General features: G+C 51.7%; 1 protein-coding gene across 2 annotated transcripts in view; it reads right to left on the reverse strand.

The window, feature by feature from the left end:
• Nucleotides 1-17,283, reverse strand: part of ACSF2 (acyl-CoA synthetase family member 2) — a 39,521-nt gene extending 22,238 nt beyond the window's left edge. The window contains exons 1-9 of one of the 2 annotated variants that reach the window (XM_084492294.1): nucleotides 17,266-17,283; nucleotides 9,554-9,749; nucleotides 6,202-6,330; nucleotides 5,196-5,249; nucleotides 3,239-3,357; nucleotides 2,582-2,744; nucleotides 2,047-2,142; nucleotides 857-1,005; nucleotides 194-285 (exon numbers count right to left, since the gene is read on the reverse strand). In XM_084492294.1, the coding sequence (XP_084348420.1) occupies nucleotides 194-285; nucleotides 857-1,005; nucleotides 2,047-2,142; nucleotides 2,582-2,744; nucleotides 3,239-3,357; nucleotides 5,196-5,249; nucleotides 6,202-6,270 (742 nt within the window). In that variant the 5' untranslated portion in view covers nucleotides 6,271-6,330; nucleotides 9,554-9,749; nucleotides 17,266-17,283. Of the gene's footprint in view, nucleotides 1-193; nucleotides 286-856; nucleotides 1,006-2,046; nucleotides 2,143-2,581; nucleotides 2,745-3,238; nucleotides 3,358-5,195; nucleotides 5,250-6,201; nucleotides 6,331-9,553; nucleotides 9,750-16,524; nucleotides 16,660-17,265 lie in introns of those variants that run through there. The other variant, XM_084492293.1, reaches the window with a different exon arrangement.
• Between the last annotated feature and the right edge of the window lie 376 nt (nucleotides 17,284-17,659).

A 17,659-nucleotide genomic window follows, 5' to 3' on the forward strand; every position in this document is an offset into this window, starting at 1 on the left:
TAAAAATACAGAGGTCTTGAAGGAAACCCCAAGGAAAGGAAACGTGGCATCAGGTTAACAGACTCACACAACAGAACTTTGTCCTCCAGGAGAGTGATCTGTTCACACAGCTAAATATAGCCTCCCAGCAGGGGACCAATAATATCCAATTTCTCAGTGTTTTTCCATTTTCTGTTTGAGTTGTCAAACTTACCTCCCCGGAGAGACGACAGGTCGTAGGAGTCAAAGTCTGGCTGGGAGAGCATGTCTATAAACATGGTTGGCGTGCCATGTAAAAAGGAGCATCTTCGAGAAAGGAGAGAAAAGGCAAAGCTGCAGTGTTGGAACCTGGTGCAGTAACAGCTCCAAACCCTGCTCCCATCACACTCTGGGCCTCAGAGGCAGTAGCACAGAGGCAGGCACAACACAAGAGCCTCATCGGGGTGTAAATACATCCACCAGGGTGCATGCACATGTGTGCATATAAAAATATACAAATATAGGCATAAACACAACCACAGCTGCTTTGTTCTACAAGCTGCACGTGAAGCACAACCCGGAAACGCGAGCACCTCAGCAGCAGAGCTACATTTGGAGAAGAAGGGCAAGTGGCTGGGTGTAAAAACACAGCAGCCCTAACAAACCAAGAAAACAGTTGACTTTCTCTCATTCCTGGGAGAAAAGCAGCGTGACAAACTCCCAAACACAACTGCAGAAGTGCCCTCCTGCAGAGCCTTTGCCAGTATGTGCACCCGCAAACACGCCTCTCCTGCTGTGGGAAGGAAGCGTGAGCAATGGGCTGGCAGGTGAGACAGGGGAAGAAAGCACTGCCACGGGGCACGGAACTCCTCCGTAGCAAGAACACACAAACTCTCACTTCTCTCGAGACACTGCCTCCAGTGTCGCCTTCCCCTCGAAACTCGGAGATGAGAAGATGCAGGAGGAACCGTGCAGAGCCGTCACCATGCAGCCTCCCACCGACGCCAGGCAATGATAGAGGGGCGCAGGGAGGCAAATACGATAGTCCTGGGATCAAGCCAAACAAAGACAGCAGTGAGGAGACGAGATCTTCCAGTCCCTGCCTAGCCCATCTCACTGCTACAGCTCAAAGACCTCAACAGAGGAATTTCCTCCGTTCATCTAAAACTTGCTGGAAACCTGACATTCATCTGTGCTCCCACTGGATGAAAACGCTGCTCTGATGCTTCTTGACTTGAATTAGAATTAGTTTAGGAATTTTTTTCACATCAAAATTTCATTCTGGAATTCTGCAATGTCATTTCTTTGCTGGACTGCTGGACTTTTTGGTCAGGTACTGCTTACATGTTACTCTACAATATGCCAAAATAGACAGTGGTAGTGCTATGAAATATGCAGGATATGGCACACGGTTTTAATTTTATTGTGTTTTTTTAAACACCAAAAGCTCTCAATACTGACTGAAACAACCCATCTATTTTTTTTTGATTAAAGCTGTTGTGTGAGAAATAACTACTTCAGAACTTCAAAAGAAAATATTTGCCTTTAATGATTTTTAAGAGGAGCTAAAAATAGAAAGCTTCAACAAGGTCATATCCTGAGTACCACGACTGTGTACATGACATGAATGAAGCCATGTAAAATACATTAAAACCTCATTCAATAGATTTCAAAGCTGGCATCTAGAGCCTTGTAGTTGTTTGAAATGAGTATTCACCAAAATGAGAAGCAATCCACTTCACTATTTTTCCCCTACAAAAATGCCTTTTTTTTTCTCTCCAAAAAACTTCACATGAAACTAAAACGCAACTTCAGTGCAACTCCACTGAAAATAAAAGCGTTATGTGGGAAGAACACAGCAGGGTCCTTCCATCTGCTGGCTGTAAGGAAGGTGACCTGAAAAGCATGAACTGTTTGTTAGAACAAACTCAGCCTTCTGAGAGTTTACACTTTCCAAACTTGCCCAGCACCTCATTAGTCACTCAGTAGCCCTCAGTACCAGTTGTGGCATCCTGCCCTGTGGCTGAGCAAGCACCACCTCTCTACACACAGAGACCATCCTACCCCTGTGTTCCCAACAAGACCCACCTGCTCTGTGATCCCCAGTCTTTCGCCAATCATGTTGCCATTATTCACAATGTTCCTATGAGAGAGGGTGGCTCCTTTGGGGCTTCCTGTTGTCCCCTGAAAGACAGAACATTCTGCAATGAAGTCACCTTTTTAGAGGATGAGGTACGAGCGTTCTTTGGGGCAATTTCCCAGGCATTTTCCCCAGGCGATTCTGGAGTGATCTTTCACTTCATTCGTCATTCTGACCAGAGAGACTTTTTTTTCTTTACCAGCATCTCAGTCCCAAATCAGGCAAGAGAAAAGTGGCCCAACTACAGCTGGACAAATTCACACAACACCTCATGCCAAAAGGCTGAGCAGGAAGAATAGAAGTAGAATGGGAACAAGTCTGGAACACACTCTCCATCCTACAGCAGAAGGCTGGAAAAACACAGAACCAGGACTTGGTCTAAGAGTGCAGAAGGCAACATGATGCTCAGCACCTCACACGGTTCTCTCTGTCTCCCCACTTAGGAACCCAAGCACAAGCCGTGGAGCAGCCAGAAGCACTTACTGAAGTGAACTGAATGTTGATGGGCTCGTTGCAGGACAGGGTCTGCTGTAAGGCTCTTAACTGCTTCATGTGGCTGCTGTCCCCAGCCTGCATCACCTCGTTCATGTGGAAGGTGCCGGGCAGCTTGGAGTCCACCATAATGACGACAGATAAGTCAGGCAGCCTGGCAGAAAGACACACACCATCAACAAGAACAGAGAGAGAAGAAAACTGTCTGGATAGCCACATGCTAGTCGGGGCAAACTTCCAGGACAGCCTAACCTGTTCTCTTCAGATGAGACCAAACTATCAGACCACAAGAAAGAGAAGTACATTAGAGCAGTTCACAAAGGATATGTGTATTCGAGAAGTCTTACACCGATTTCTAAATCTGAAATCTAGTTTAGAAGGGAGGAATCGTGTGCAGGATGTTCAAGTGAGCCACCAAGAGCCACTTTAATTGCTGGCAATGACAGCCAAAGCCCAAACAGGGAAAGAATAGCGATGTCAAGGTCAACAAAGTTGTTGCAAGCTTCCCGCATCGGTACCTAAAATGCTAAAAAGAGAGCTCTCTGCACAGCTCCTTCATCCTCTAGAGCCTGTGATGTGTAAATGAGAGAACACGAGGCAGGACACAGCTGTGAGGTCATTGAAAAATACCAGATGTACCTAACTCACCTTTTACTCTTTATTCCCCCTGGACTGGAATTTTCTAGCTCAGGACATGACTGCTTTAGAATATCATAGTATTTCTGTGATTTAAATTGAGTAGGAAACACCAGTGCCTTACAGCCAACCTGTGAAGGGAGACAGACACTCATAAGAAGTCATCCTGGGTTGATGTCAGGACATGGTAAAGAGCAGTCACCACTGATGCAAGAATGTGCACAGCCCTGTGACCCCACGCGGCAGGAGTTGGCCATTAACACTTCAGGGGGATTTTCTCCATGGCTGCTTTCTCGAAGCACATGAGCTGACTCCCCAGACTAAACCTGGAGCTTTTTCACACTTTCCCAGTAAGAGCTGTGGTACGGAAAGTTAAAGATTCATTGAAGAACACGTAATAGGTCTTTGCACGGTGAAGGTATAGCAGCCGCCCTCTCTCAGCTGCGTGTTCATTTTCTGTTGGCCAAGAAGCAGAGCTGCAGCCCGAGGTTACCCCGCTCACAAAGGATCGGCGCTGTTCATTGCACTGCACAAGGCAGATGACTGATTTTTCAGATTTGGAGTCCCAACACTAACAAAAAACCCAGCCCCAAAATAAAAACATGTCAGCTGTTTTGAAAATTAAAGCATTTTTAATTCAACCTTTACATGTACGTGATCCTGAAACAAAGCCCTTTAATTACTCCAAAAATTTATTTTTCAGCAGATGTGATTTGCTGAATTTGACCCAGATCTGCAAACTGTTTTCACCTTCCAAAAATCCACTCTTGTCAAATAAACTATTTACGTAAATTACGTACTTGGCTGTTTTCGTTATTTTCCCAGGGTCCATGAAATAAAGCGACCAAGGCTATGCCAGCAAGTTATTCTTAAGTACCCCCTGGGGTGTGTCAGAAAGGAAGACAAACATTTGCTCAATTTATGGAACAGTCTGCCTGGAACCCAGGGGACTGTGTCTTTTCTGGGATGTTTTGGGGCTTTGTAACTTTTCACTACTAGTCACTTCAAACTACTATTCTGATGTAACCGGCTTTGAAAAACAGATGCTGTGTGAGGGGAGAGAGCAAGGCAGATGCTATATGAGAAAAGGGCCTTTAGTCAGGCACCTCCTACTCGATGTCAACTAAAAGGCAGCAGGCCCTTTTTCAAAGGACCTGTCATACGAAAGCTGTCAACAGTTCACTTCACAAACTCCCGGAAACAACAGCAGCAATCAGGGAGAACGGCTATTATTCGGTGTTTGTTACTCTATATACTGGAGGGTGGGAACCTGATGTAGCAAGAAAGGGACTGCACAAGCTGACATGATCCAACAGGCAAAGCTGAAAACTCCTTCGGGTTTTCATTGTGCAAAGAAACAAATACGATCAAATAATTAGCAGTGGTGAAGAAAATCAGAGATTCCAGTGCCAACGGTACACAGGAAAGCTAGGAAAACTAGAAAACCTGCAAGGGTGAGACAGGAGTAATTCCCAACGGAGCTGAAGCCCATTCTGCTCTCGCCCCTTCAACACTTCAGGTTTACACTAGAGGAGAAAATCAGAGCAGAATCTGACACAAATAGCCAGAAAGGAAAACAAAAGCTAACTCCTACTGGAAAACAAACAAAACACAGACACTTCAGGAGAGATGCACAGGATGAAAGTCATAAACAGAGCCAGGAAAGGTAAACTTAAGAAGAATGCAGAAGTTTTTTATCAAAGGGATCAAGTGGCAGCCAGAGAACAGCAACAGCTGGGACCACTACGCTGCAGTGTCATCCCCATGGTCACTGTGGTGGTGTTCCCTTTGCACGGTCAGCACCAGCCCTGTTCTCTGCCCAGCTCTTCCTACCTCTTCCTGATGTACTGAAGTGCTTAACTAGAAGTTTACCTCCGTACCGTGCCCCTACTACCCCCTTTAACAGACAGCTGCTTTCATGATTTCTTGTAAGAAATCAAGTAGCAATAACAGCAAGTGCCACACAAACCTTCCTGATGACAAACTCCAGCTCACGGGCCTGATAGGCGGGATTCACAGACACCTGAAGAGGGAGAAAGAAGGTTACTCAGTTATCCCCACCTTGAAAACCCTCTTCCCTAACGCATACTCCACTAGGAAAGTTCTCCCAGGGACAAGTCACAGTCAAAGCCTCTCCTGTCTGAGATGCAGAATTAAGAGCTCACCACCACAAGGATCTCACGTTCATTAGAAAAGCAAGCTGAATCCTGTGTTTGCATGGCAGGCAAGTGAAGAAAAAAAAATACAGAGAAAAGATTTATGTGAGGTCACATAAACCACACATGAGCCACAACAGTTTAGGAACAGACACGGGCCTCATTTCTGCCAGGCAGACATTCAGTACGCTAAACTAAAGATGTTCAAAACTCAAGGACAATTCAAATTTCTTGATAGACAGCCAGCAAAATATCAGCTTTGCAGACACTGAGAGGAACAATGTTGAAGTAAACACACCAGATGTGGTACAATCTTTGCCACAGAGCAGTGTATAAATAAGACATGCTCTGGTTAATGTACCAGGTCGTACAATCAAATGAAAATTTGGGGTGTGGAGGTTGGGCTCAATTTTTAAGTGAGCGTTTGTACCATGAAGCAATACTGGTCCTATTTAGGAGGGACATAAATAACCGACAGCTGTTTAGGACAACAGCATGTCACCTAAAAATGGTCCTAAAGGCAAGCATGTTTCCATCTATAATTGTTTACTGCAAGCCATTTGCCAGCAGTTCACTTCCTTCTGCTCCTTCCTCTCAGCTCTGCAGTCTGCTTTCCTGCATAGCAGAGGACGTGTTGAGGGCTACAGAGATCTTGTTTAAATACTGGTTTCAGTTAAGAGCTAACGTGCTGGGTATGAACACAGAAAATGTGTCAGACAGCAAACTTTTCCCTCCAGCATAACCTATTGCTTTTTTGTCTCCGTTTCCTTTCTCAATACACCACTAAAAACCCAGAAACTCAGACTCAGTAAAACTTACCAGGATGATTCCTGCCTGTGCAGTTGCAAACTGCATGAGAACCCACTCGTATTTATTGGGACCCCACATTCCTAGCCGGTCTCCCTTCTTCAGGCCAAGAGCCAGAAGTCCAGCTGCTGCTTGGTCCACCTGTAAAATACAAGACAAGTGCCTGAGGATCTCAAACAGCATGCATCAGGGGATATTCATTTCCAGGCACTACTTTCTGGGGAAGAAGCATCACCTTTGCAACTGAAATCAGACAGAGCGTGCCTCTGCTGCGCAGTCTGTCAGCTTACTGCTGCAGCAAGATCGTATTCTGGTTGTGAAAGTACCTCGTGTGGACGCTCACCTACCTGTCACGCTGCTGAAAAACATCAAAACTGCCAGGAGGAGGATCAGGGTGCTAGAATTGAAATGGCTCAGGCAACATAAGGGTGAGTTATAAATAACTCGGTGGGCCCATGGCACCTCAGGCCATCAGGGAAGAGACAACATACAGATGGGCTTGTGATCAAGGGGTGATCCTGACCATGGACCCCACTGCACACGTTATCCACGGATGTGAAGCAAGCCAAGAGGTTAAAGCCTCTCTGGCATGGCAGACAGCACCATCTTCCCCTGCTGTGCCAGCCCAGAGGTTTGCTTCTGTGCTGCTTTTGCTCTGCTTCCACTGCTGTGAGCGCTCCCCCAGGGCACTTGCCATCATCCACAAGTCAGTGTCACGGAATCACAGAATATCCTGACACGGAAGGGACCCACGAGGATCACTGAGCCCACCTCCTGGCTCCACACGAGACCACCCTAAAAGCAAGCTGTATTTCTGAGAGCATTGCCAAAAGCTTCTTGAATTCTGGCAGGCTCGCTGCTGTGATCACGGCCCTGGGGAGCCCGTTCCAGGACAGACACAGAGCACTGGGCACTTTACTTGCTCAGCAGTATCCAAAGGCAGCTGACAGCCTTCACTTCTGCAAACATCCTCCCCGCGGTCACACGGGTAAACCCACAGGGTGGCACGTGGTGTTGCCTACTACATGCTCTCTCTTGAGCAGAGGAACACTTACTACTAGTAGCTGAGCTACTGGTCCACATGGGTGGGTGAAAAGACACATTCTGCCTCTCTTCAAGCTGCTGGATCAGGTTCTCCATAGCCAACATGCAGGGAAATAGAGGAAAAAGACTTCCTTTGTACTGCCGGTGTTGGCCAGCCAGCGCAGCCGCCGTTGGTCCCTCTCCATCTTCCCAGGTCATTACTGCCAGCGAGCTGGTGCACGGCAACGGTGAGCTCCACACAACGTTCTGCCACGTGGATCACACGCACTTGATTTCATCTGGGCCTCTGACATTGCCCAGGTCACTGGAAAGCACCTCCAGCATGGCTAATTCCCTCGGGTGCTGGATGCCCCTCTCCATGGTGTCCACGTGCCCTGAGGGGATGCGTTTCCTGCAGGAGTCACCTGCAGAGCGTGAGGGCTTTGCCCCTTTTCCAGTTGCCTTGTCAGTGCCTCCTTCCCTAGAGAGGGATCCCGCTACCTGGCTTCCCAGCCCTTTAACTCCACGCTACCGGCCCCGTTATCCCAGCATCGCAGCAGCCAGGTGACAACGTGCTCACCTGGACAACGGCTGAAATCTCTTCACAGATCTCGCAGCTCACCCTAGCATAAGTTTCTTTCCTTACCAACCAGCTGACTTCTGCTTCCACTGTTTTTGGCCTGAGTTGGCTCTCTGCTTCTGCTGCAGCACCTGGTGCAGGGGCTGGATCCGATCTCGAGGCATTCTCTTCCCCTGAGGGCGCACGATGGTGCTGACCAACATTTGCTAGGTGCACAGCAGACCCCAGCACAGTGGGGCAAGCTGTACATCTCTGGCATTGCCAGGGGCATGGCACACCTTTGGTAAAGATTCTGTCATTTTTTTATTTGTAGGTTTCCACACTTGTTCACGGGAAGTCCGTAACCATTGGAGGTGACAATGACAACTGTGCTAAATCCCACACACCCTGTCACCCAGAACTGTCCTGCCTCAGGGCAGGATATTCTTAAGGGTATTCTTAACCCACAATCAGGAGGCAGAGCAATAGGACCAGGCTGATTTGCACAGCCCAGGGATACCCCAAAATCTCAAGAGGAGGGGGAGGGAAAGGGGAGAGCGTCCTCCCTCATCTCCTCCACTGACTGGCTCTCCAAGGAGAAAGGGAAAATGTGTAATCGTTACTAGTTTCCAAGAAACAGTTCCCAAAGCAAAAAGATGATGGAAATGCTGAGTGCAAATACCAGATTAGGCTCACAACCGGTACTTTTATTGTCTCGTAAACCAATGTGACACAGCCCAGCAAAGTGATAAAACCAGAAGCCACCTTAAAGCAATGACAAACAGCGAAACAGGAAGCACGCCCAGCAAGGAAGGGGTTACATAACACAACTCTGACAGCAAACTTTGAGAGCAAATAAATCACCCTGGTGGCCAGCAAGCATTAAACAAATACAATTACAGCAAATTATAAACAAATTTGTTCTCTCTAACACACTCCGCTCAGACCTGCCGTTACCCCAACCCTTCGCACCCCACGCTCGGTGCCACAGGGGCTGTTGGGGTTTAACCCAGCAGGGAGCTCAGCACCACGAGGCCGTTTGCTCACTGCTCTCCCAGTGGGATGGGGGAGAGAATCGGAAAGGGGTACAAGGGCAGGAACTCGTGGGTGGAGGGGCAGTTTAATAAAAAAGAAAAAAAGAATTAAAAACAAGTGATGCACAATGACATTGCTCAGCACCCTCTGAAAGACCCCCAGCCTGTCCCCAAGTGACAGCAGCCCCCCCAGTTTCAGGGCTGAGCCCTGAGGCTTTGTGGTGGGGAACATCCCTCTGAGCAGCCCAGCTCAGCTGGCCCGCCTGTGTCCCCTCCTGGCTCCTGGGGCACCCCCGTGCTCCTCGCTGGCAGGGCAGCACGGGGAGCCCAAAGCCCTCGACTTTGCTGACAGCTGCATTCGTGCTAGGAGCAGAAATCCCGACACGCTCAGGAGCTCTGCAAGTCAGCGCAGTGACACAAGAGCTGGAGTCTGCTCGGGTGACAGAAACGTCATGACTCAGCCCACTCCAATTACAGCCACTATCTGTTAAATACAAAAGTTCCTTCTGAGATGTGAAGTAAGCACTTTACGGGGCATGACTCACAAGGAGGACAAAGGCAGCACACACCCCTCATGCGCTCACCCAGGCCATGCTGTTACTGCGGGCTCGGGGCCAGGCCAGAGATGCACACTGGACAAACCTCCCTGCTGAGCTAAGGGCTGAAGCCAGCTCTGATGCCTCCACCGTAGCTGTTGCTGCCAGAATCTGGCTGTTTGGGCTCCCTGACAGGCGAAGCAGACGCTCACCTCCTCTTTGAACTGAGCAAACGTTTTCCGAACCCCATCTCGGACGAAGACGAAGGCCTCACGGTCAGGAAAGCGCTCAGCCGTCTGGTCCAGGCACTGACCCACGGTTTTGTTTAGAAGCGGGATGTCCACGGCCCCCTGGACATAGCTGTTGGTCGCCCGCTGGGACGCAGCAGGTCTCCTTGTGTGCAGGGCACTGTGAAGGAAAAGAAGGTATGAAATAGATGCCAGCAGGGTTTTCTCTGCTGTCACACACCCCCAGAGCTCTTCCTGCCCCCTGGCTGGGGTGATAATCCCAGTTTACCTCACCGCCGTGGTAACGCTGTAATCTAAGACCCAAACGGTTCCTAAGCCACAAGGTTCAGAGCAGGGCTCTGGTTACAAAAGAGTGTATTTATTTTTTTTAATATAACCCATCAATGCAATCCTCCCTGCCTGCAAGGCCTATCAGTCTGCCTGCAGTACCTGGAGTTTCTGCAGGAGGGTTAAAAGTCTTGGCGGTTCATCCCTGGGTCATCTTTTACAGCCTTTCCTTGCGCTGTTCCAGCCTCAGTTTCTCTGCCTTGAGCTCCACCCAGGTGAAGGACCATAAAATACCAAACTGAATCACCAGACAAAGGTGGAAGGTGTTTGTTTGTGTTTTTCTCCTCCCCAGAGGTCAAGGGCTCACTCTCAGGAGGTGCAAGCAGCACATCCCACTGAGGTAAGCAGACAGCTCTTGCTTTGCATCAGCTCCAACAGCATTTCAGCAGTCGGCTGTTAGAGAATCACAGGATCACAGAGGAGCTGAGGCTGGCGCAGACCTCTGGATGTCACCTGCCCCAGCCTCCTGCCCGTGCAGGACCACCAAAAACTAGCTGCCCAGGACCACATCCAGGCAGTTTTTGAATGTGTCTGAGGATGGAGACTCCACAACCTCCCCAGGCAACTTGTGCCAGTGCACGGTCACCCACACGGTAAAGGGAGGCTTCCTGACGTCCAGAGGACCCTCCTGTGTGTCACTTTGTGCCCGCTGCCTCTTCTCCTGGGGCTGGGCACCACAGAAATAAGCCTGGCTCCATCCTCTCTGCAGCCTCCCTTCAGGTACTTGCAGCCTCCTAAGAGAGAAGCTCCACTCCCACCCCCTCCTTGGGCTCTCTCCATCTTCCCCCTGGCCCGAGGAGCCCAGAACTGGACCCAGCACTCCAGGGGTGGCCTCAGCAGTGCTGGGCAGAGAAGGATCCCCTCCCTCAGGCTCCTGGCAATGCTCTGCCTCAGGCAGTGCAGGATATCATTAGCCTTCCTCGCAGCAAGTGCACATTTCTGGCTCGTGTTCAACTTGGTGTCCACCAGGACCCTCAGGGCCTTTTCTACTGAGCTGCTTTCCAGCTGGGTGGCCTCCAGCACGTCCTGGTGCCTGAGGTTATTCCCCTCGAGCGCAGGGTTTTGCATTTCTTCCTTTGCCTCCCTTCAGGCAACAAAGAAAACTGCTTCTGGCATCTCTAAATATCCGGATGGGTTCTTGATTTGGCAGTTTCCTGAGAGATTGTAAATGGCTTTGATCTTGCTACAATACGAAAAGGTGCAAATAACTTGGAAGGTGTGCAGGAAAACCTGTGTGTAGGCAAATTCCGTGGACTGGCTTCCCTCAGCTGGAAAGAGACTGAGAAAGTGAAACCTAAAATCAAAGTCAGAGAGACGTCATCTGAACCTTCCCCTAGAAGGCCTGCAGAGAACAGGAAATTCTCATCTCACAGAATAAAAACCGCTTAGAGGAGTTCAAAGAAGTTGAGCTGTACCCGAGAGGAGCTGGCGAAGTCAGGGGCTGTGTACGCAGCGCTAAGCGGGCTGCGAGCACTTCACTGTCTCTGTGAAGTGCACTGGAGAGAGTTTATGGTCCTGAGGACAGCATCAATAAAACGAGGAGCTAGCAGATGGATGAGGGGAGGGAGCTGCAAAGATAATAAAGCAGGCGTGCGGGGTAGAGGAGCCTACACCCACCGCAAACACTGGGAGGACAACAGGGGAGGTGTTCCAGCAGAGAACCTCGGCAGAAACGGCAGGACAAAATACCTGAGAGGGGCGCAGAGAAACTGTATTTGAGGCCAAACTGGAGAGATGTGGGCAGGGCAGCAGGAAAAGTGTTTTCAAATCATTTTGGCTTTCCCTGAGGTCTGCCCACCAGCTGCCTCGCTCAGTGGAAAAGCTGCAGTCTCCCCTGGAACCACAGCTCGCAGAGATGCAGGTGCTGCCACTCCTCTCCCTGCTTTCTCACCACTTGCTCCTGCCCTGAGCCTTCCTCCACCCAAGCAGCCTCCCAGCCCCCTGCAGGCCTCCCCGGGCTCTCTTGCCTCCATCCTCACTTCTTCCCTGCTTTCCTCCAGGTTCTCAGCTTCCCCGTCCCCAATGCAGGTGACCAGGAAGGACAGGGTTAAGGAACACGTTTGGGGCACACGGTGCTGAGGCAAGGTCCTGCGTTTAAAGCCGAGGGGCAGATCTGTGAGAGGAAAAAAACAGAGCAGCCTGAAATAACATAACAGCTGGGTACAATGGTGCCAACCTTCTGCAAAGACTCGGTGCTATTCACTGCAGGAGATTTGCCTTCCTGCCCACGAGATGCAAGCAGCAGCATGTAGCTGCTTCCTCTAAGGGGTGAGCACAGAACAAGCTTTTAGCCTCCAGGCGGGGAGTTCTGCTCTGAGAGCTCAGCGGTGACTGAATCTCCTTCCCCGTTCCTTTCCGGGGATGGAGAGCTCTGCAGCTCCCGCTCACCCCACTCAGGCAGTCGTTTCTAGCAGTCTTGTAGGGTAATTTACACTAAGGCTGTACAAGGGTCACCAGAGAAGGAGAAGGGAGGCAACAACCAAGCAAACATCACAGAGAATTATCATTTCTTGTTTGAAAGCTCCTGGGCAAGGCAGGTATAAAAACCAGGAGATGAAAGAGAGCTCTGAAGAACAAAAGCCTTTTATAAAGGTTGAGAAATCTCTCCCTAACCCAAGGGAAGGAGGAACGTTCCTAACAAAGCAATAAAAACCACCGCAGCCATTGTCACTTGCTGTCGGTGACCAGGTAAGCCCTTGTGCTGCTGGAGAGAGCTTTTAGAGGAGCCGCTGCAGTTTCTGGCACGTTGGAGGAGGAAACCACGAACTGTTTGCAACGACATTAACTTGGGGGCACTACATCCTCACCTCTCTGAAGCCAGGTCGCCTCCAGCTGCAGTGGAAGCAGAACCTGTCCCTGAGCACAGCTCCAGCTGCAGCACAAAGAAGCGGCTCCCTCCCGTGCTCAGCTCCCGCAGGCAGCCTGGAAAGGGCAGAGGAGGCTGGGGGCAGAGAGCAAACGCTGACCTGGCTGCGCACGAGCCCTTTCACCAAGTGCCCTCCCGGAGCTCACCTCGAGCTGAGTGGGCTGAGGGCTCGGGGCTTTGCTGGGCAAACAGAAGCATTTCATCAGCCGCTCGGTTCCTCTTGGGACGCAGAGCAGGGGAAGCGTTACTAATTAGCAGGGAAAAAAACAAAACAGAAAGTTGCTCTGCCATCTTTCCCTAGCATGTGACTGACCAAAAAAAAAAATAGACTGAAGATAGAAAGGAAAATTGTGAGAAATCCAGTCCAAATGCAGAGGGTCCGGAGCTGAAGCAGCTTCATGCCTTCTGCCACCGGCCTCTTGCTCTCCCAAGCTCCTTGCACAGCCGACACCGCCAGGACCTGACAAAGCACAGACCAGGCCAGGCCTCCTGCTCTTACTCTCCTTTTTTTTCCAGGCCTGAAGAGCCAGAGGGTTTCACTGACCTCCCAGCAAGCAGAATTCCACCCTCCCTCCATATGTGACGGTTTGTTTTCTCTGTGCAAACGCTGGAGTCCCTCCTGCAGTCCCTATGAAGTGCAGAAAAGTTGAAGGGCCCGATCCTCACTCACGACACGCAAAGCCAGAGCCAAACACAGCTCCTCCTCCAGTCCTCACAGCTCTCTCCCTGCCCCTAAACGCGGGGACGAAAGAATGTCCAAGACCAGGGAAAGATTTCTTTATAAAGCCCTGCACTTTAAAATCCTTCTGCGAAAAGCCAGCGGTTAGCCTCGGTGCGAGAACACGCGCAGCTCATTCTCACAAGTCCCAGCCGTTCACACCCTCACTTGCAGCTTTAAAATTAGGGTCTAAGGTGCCTCGTGCTCATAGCCCGGAGCCACTACCTCTTCTCAAAGTGTCTCCTCACACGGCCTCTGCAGAAACATTAAAGAAGCAAAATTCACAGCTGTCACTTGTCAGAGTTCCCTGAATTCCAGGCTGATGTTGCAAGAGCTTCAGCGTTTCCATAGCACACATTTCTTGGCCGTGGTGTGGGTCAAAGAGAGGTGTGGGACAAAGCAAAGCAGGGCTCTGGAGGCACTGCATGGAAGGAACAAGGCAGGCACGTGATCCCTCAATTACCAGCAGCACCGTGCTGAAAAAGGTGCCAGAACCAACAGCGAGTGTTGAACTGGGAGAGTGCTTCGAGAGGCCTCTACGTAGAGGGCTCCAAAGGATTTAGAAATACTTGGTTTTGTTCGTCTTTGTTACAGAAGACAAATAATTCCCCCTCCACCTTCCCCTAGGAAACAGCTGGCACTGCTGGAGATAAACGAAGCCTGCTGGGCCTCGCTCCGATCCTACGGCAGCTCTCAGCTCCCTGCCTCAGCTGGAGGAGAGCAAATAAACTCCACGTGCTCCTGGGTTTCAGCACGCTGATGAACGCTACTCCTGGGGAGCGCGTGCCCTCTTTCAGCAGCACATTCCAGCAGCAACCAGCCTGCCGCGCTGCAAACAAGCCAAGCTCATCACCAGGCTGCCCCTCACTCTAGGAACTTCAGAGTTCAGCAGCGTAACTGGACGGAGACCTGGGGAAAAGCAGCTTCCCTCCTTGGCGTGCGTGGAAGGAAGGCGGGCAGCTGGATCCTGGCAGCTGGATCCTGGCACTCCTGCCTGGCCGTGAGCAGCAGAAGCCATCAAACTTAATAAAGCACTCCTGGCTAACATTTTATCGCTGTTGACAGAAGATAAGCAGTTTCATTTTTCACCTTTAACTCTTCCTGTCTCTATAGAAATTATCAGAAGAGCAGCACGGGGCAGAGGCATCGCTGTAACCATTTGTCCCCCTACAGGGAGTACACCAAAAGCTCCAGCTTTGCAACCGGGAGGGACGCTGACCTGAGCTGTGGCATTCCCCCTGCACCTATATAAAAGGCTCTGCCCTCCCGTGGCTTCAAATTGAACCCGGCTACAGAGGTCACGTTTGGAGAGGTTCACGGGCTCCTCAGCCAGCTCCTTTGTTCTGGGAAGTCGACCACGATCATCTCCCTTGTTAGAAATGGCTCAATCTTCAAAATAGGATTAAATAGGTGCGTCCTGGTGGAGTGGAGACTCCCGGTGCACCCAGCGCTGTTTGCTTACCTCTATTCTTTTAACAAATCCTATTTTTTTTATTTAATTTTGAAGATTGAGCCATTTCTAACACCCTGAAACAACTTTGGGGTCTTTTACGTAACGCGACTGCAATAAAAGGGTGGTGAAAGCTACCTCTGCCCTGCAATGCCTTGCCTCTTCCTTGCTCTTTAAAGCAACTCTTTTGACTGAGGGTTAATGGGGTTTGATTACTGGTTATTTTGTTTGTTTTAGCTTGAGGAATGACAGTCTCCAAAGCTTTAACGGAGTCCTCAGATTTCAGTTCCATCAGACAGCAGAATACTTTCTCCACTGCGCCTCTTTCCCTTCCACCCTCTTCCTGCCAGAAGGCCAAGCACTGCCCGATACTAACAGCAGAATTTTAAAAATATTTCTGTTCCTAGGAGGAGTTTACTCCTTTAAATCTGCGTTGCATCCCACTGCTTTGGGCTCCTGCCCCTCAGTCCCACTTGAAATTCTAGTCTGGAGCCCAAACCGCAACAAACTTTGCCTTGCTTCTCTTCTGACCCCGTTTCTCGAGAAGAGTATTTGTGGTGGCAGCCCTGGCCCCGGCACCACCTCACTCCCTCTCTGAACCCAGCTGAAAGGAAACACCTGGACCTCACGTGTGAAGAGCAAGAGCTGCCCCTTGTGGAGTCACTCGCTGCAAGCCATGCCTCCTCGGGAGGACGACTCCCTGAATTTCAGCTGATATTCCCAAGCCCCTTTCCTGATCAGTTCTTTCCCTTTTGCTGTTTTCTCCCAAGAACTCGCTCTGAGAGGCAGCGATGAACAACAGCAATCACTGGCCAGGCTCCAGAGCTCCTCGGTGCCAAGGACCAGCTGGCACCACGTTGCCCCTCAGCACCCTGCCCACGCTCTGCAGGGCCCGGTGCCAGCAGGGATGCTGCCCTCACGGCAGGGTGCTGGGGGAAGAGGAGAAGCCACTGGGTCCATCTCCTGCTGCTGCAGCACGAAGGGAGCTGCTGCCCAGCTGCCCAGCCCCGGGCACACACTCCCATCCCTCTGCACGCCGTGCTGGCCTCATCCCTGCCCCTTGTGTCCCCCCCCCCCAGGACAGGGCCCCTGTCTCCTGCCACTTTGGGGGGGGTTATAGGGAAGCCAGGAGACAGTGACACACGCTTAGAGGAAACCCCCAGCGCTCTGAGCTGAACCTGACCTCTCTGCACTGCGACCACCCCCAAATTCCCTGTCCCCTCTACCCCCACCTTGCACCACTGCTCCTTAAAGTCCCTTACAGCCCCTTAAAGTCCCTTATGGCCCCTTAAGATCCCTTACAGCCCCTAAGGTCCATTATAGCTCCTTAAGGTCCCTTAAAGTCCCTTACAGCCCCTTAAGGTCCCTTATAGCTCCTTACAGCCCCCTAAGGTCCCTTATAGCTCCTTACAGCTCCCTAAGGTCCCTTATAGCTCCTTGAGGTCCCTTAAAGTCCCTTCCAGCCCCTTAAGGTCCCTTACAGCTCCTTAGACCTCCTTCCAGCCCCTTGAGGTCCCTTCCAGCCCCAACCCCACCCCCATCCCGCAGCCCCCCCAGAGCTCCCCCGTCCCTACCGGCCCCGCAGGAGGAGCAGCGCCCGGCGGGGCAGCGCTGCGAGCCGGGCGGCGGTGGCCATGCCCATGAGGCCGGGGGCAGCGGCAGCCGGGAGCCGGGCGGTGGCAGCGGCGGAGGCGGCCGGGGCTGGGGGGGGGGCCGGGCCGGGCCGGGCTGGGTCGGGCGGGGGCGGTGCGCACCGGGAACCGCCTCGGTCCCGGCCGAGCCTGGCCCCGGGGGGCTGCGGAAGGGGCTGGGTTAGGGAAGGGGCCACCCTCGGCACCCCCCCGGGTGCTTTCCTGGGAGTAGGGTGGGATGGGGTGGGATGGGATGCGATGCGGGGACCCTCAGCGCTCCCTCCGGCTCGCCGCCCCCCCCGGCGGTGCCAGCAGGGGGAGCAGATAAAGGAAGGATGGGGGAGCCCCATGGGAAGGCTGCGTGGCTCAGGGTGGGGGGCGTGGGTGCTGGGACCCCCCAGCCCCTGCCCATCGCCCCCCTGGCCTCCGCCACCACCCCGCACCTGGTGCTCCGGAGCTGGGTGGGCTATGGGGGACCCCACAGCAGCGCTGACACTTTTGGGGCACACGCGTTGTCCCCCGTGGGACAGCACCGACAGGCTTTTTGGGCACGGCGTGGCACAGTGGCAAAGCCCAGCTCGTTTTGGTGGAAGGGCTGGGGATGTGTTTGAAGCCTCGATGGCCTCGCAGGCAGGAGCCAAACGGCGCTGGCAGCGCGGGGCTGTTTCTCGCTCGGCCACTGACCTGTGGGGTGATCGCCGGCACTCGTTCCGCTTCTGGTCCTCCTCCCACTCTCTGCCCGGGTGGATGCGGGTTCAGCAAGCAGAGTCTGCACGGCACGCTGTGCTGTGCTGAGCACGAGAGGGCTCATGAGCAAGGGAATCAGTACTGGCCCCAGAATTGGCGTGTCTGAGGCATCAAAGCCATAAAATATGCTCGTAACACGGCCCGGTAGTGAAACGCTGACTGCCGCCACATCTCCCCTCCCGGCTGGTTGGTTTTCGAAACAGGCTTTGGATTTTCCCTCGTGTGTGTCTTGTTCACAAAGCACAAGGAGTTTGCTCGGTGGTAGCAGTGACAGCTTTTTCTGTGGTTGGAGGAGGGGAAATCTTTGTCTTTGAAATGTGCAAAATTGGCT

This window comes from Aythya ferina (genome assembly GCF_964211825.1).
Source record: "Aythya ferina genome assembly, chromosome: 18".
NCBI classification, from domain to species: Eukaryota; Metazoa; Chordata; class Aves; order Anseriformes; family Anatidae; genus Aythya; species Aythya ferina.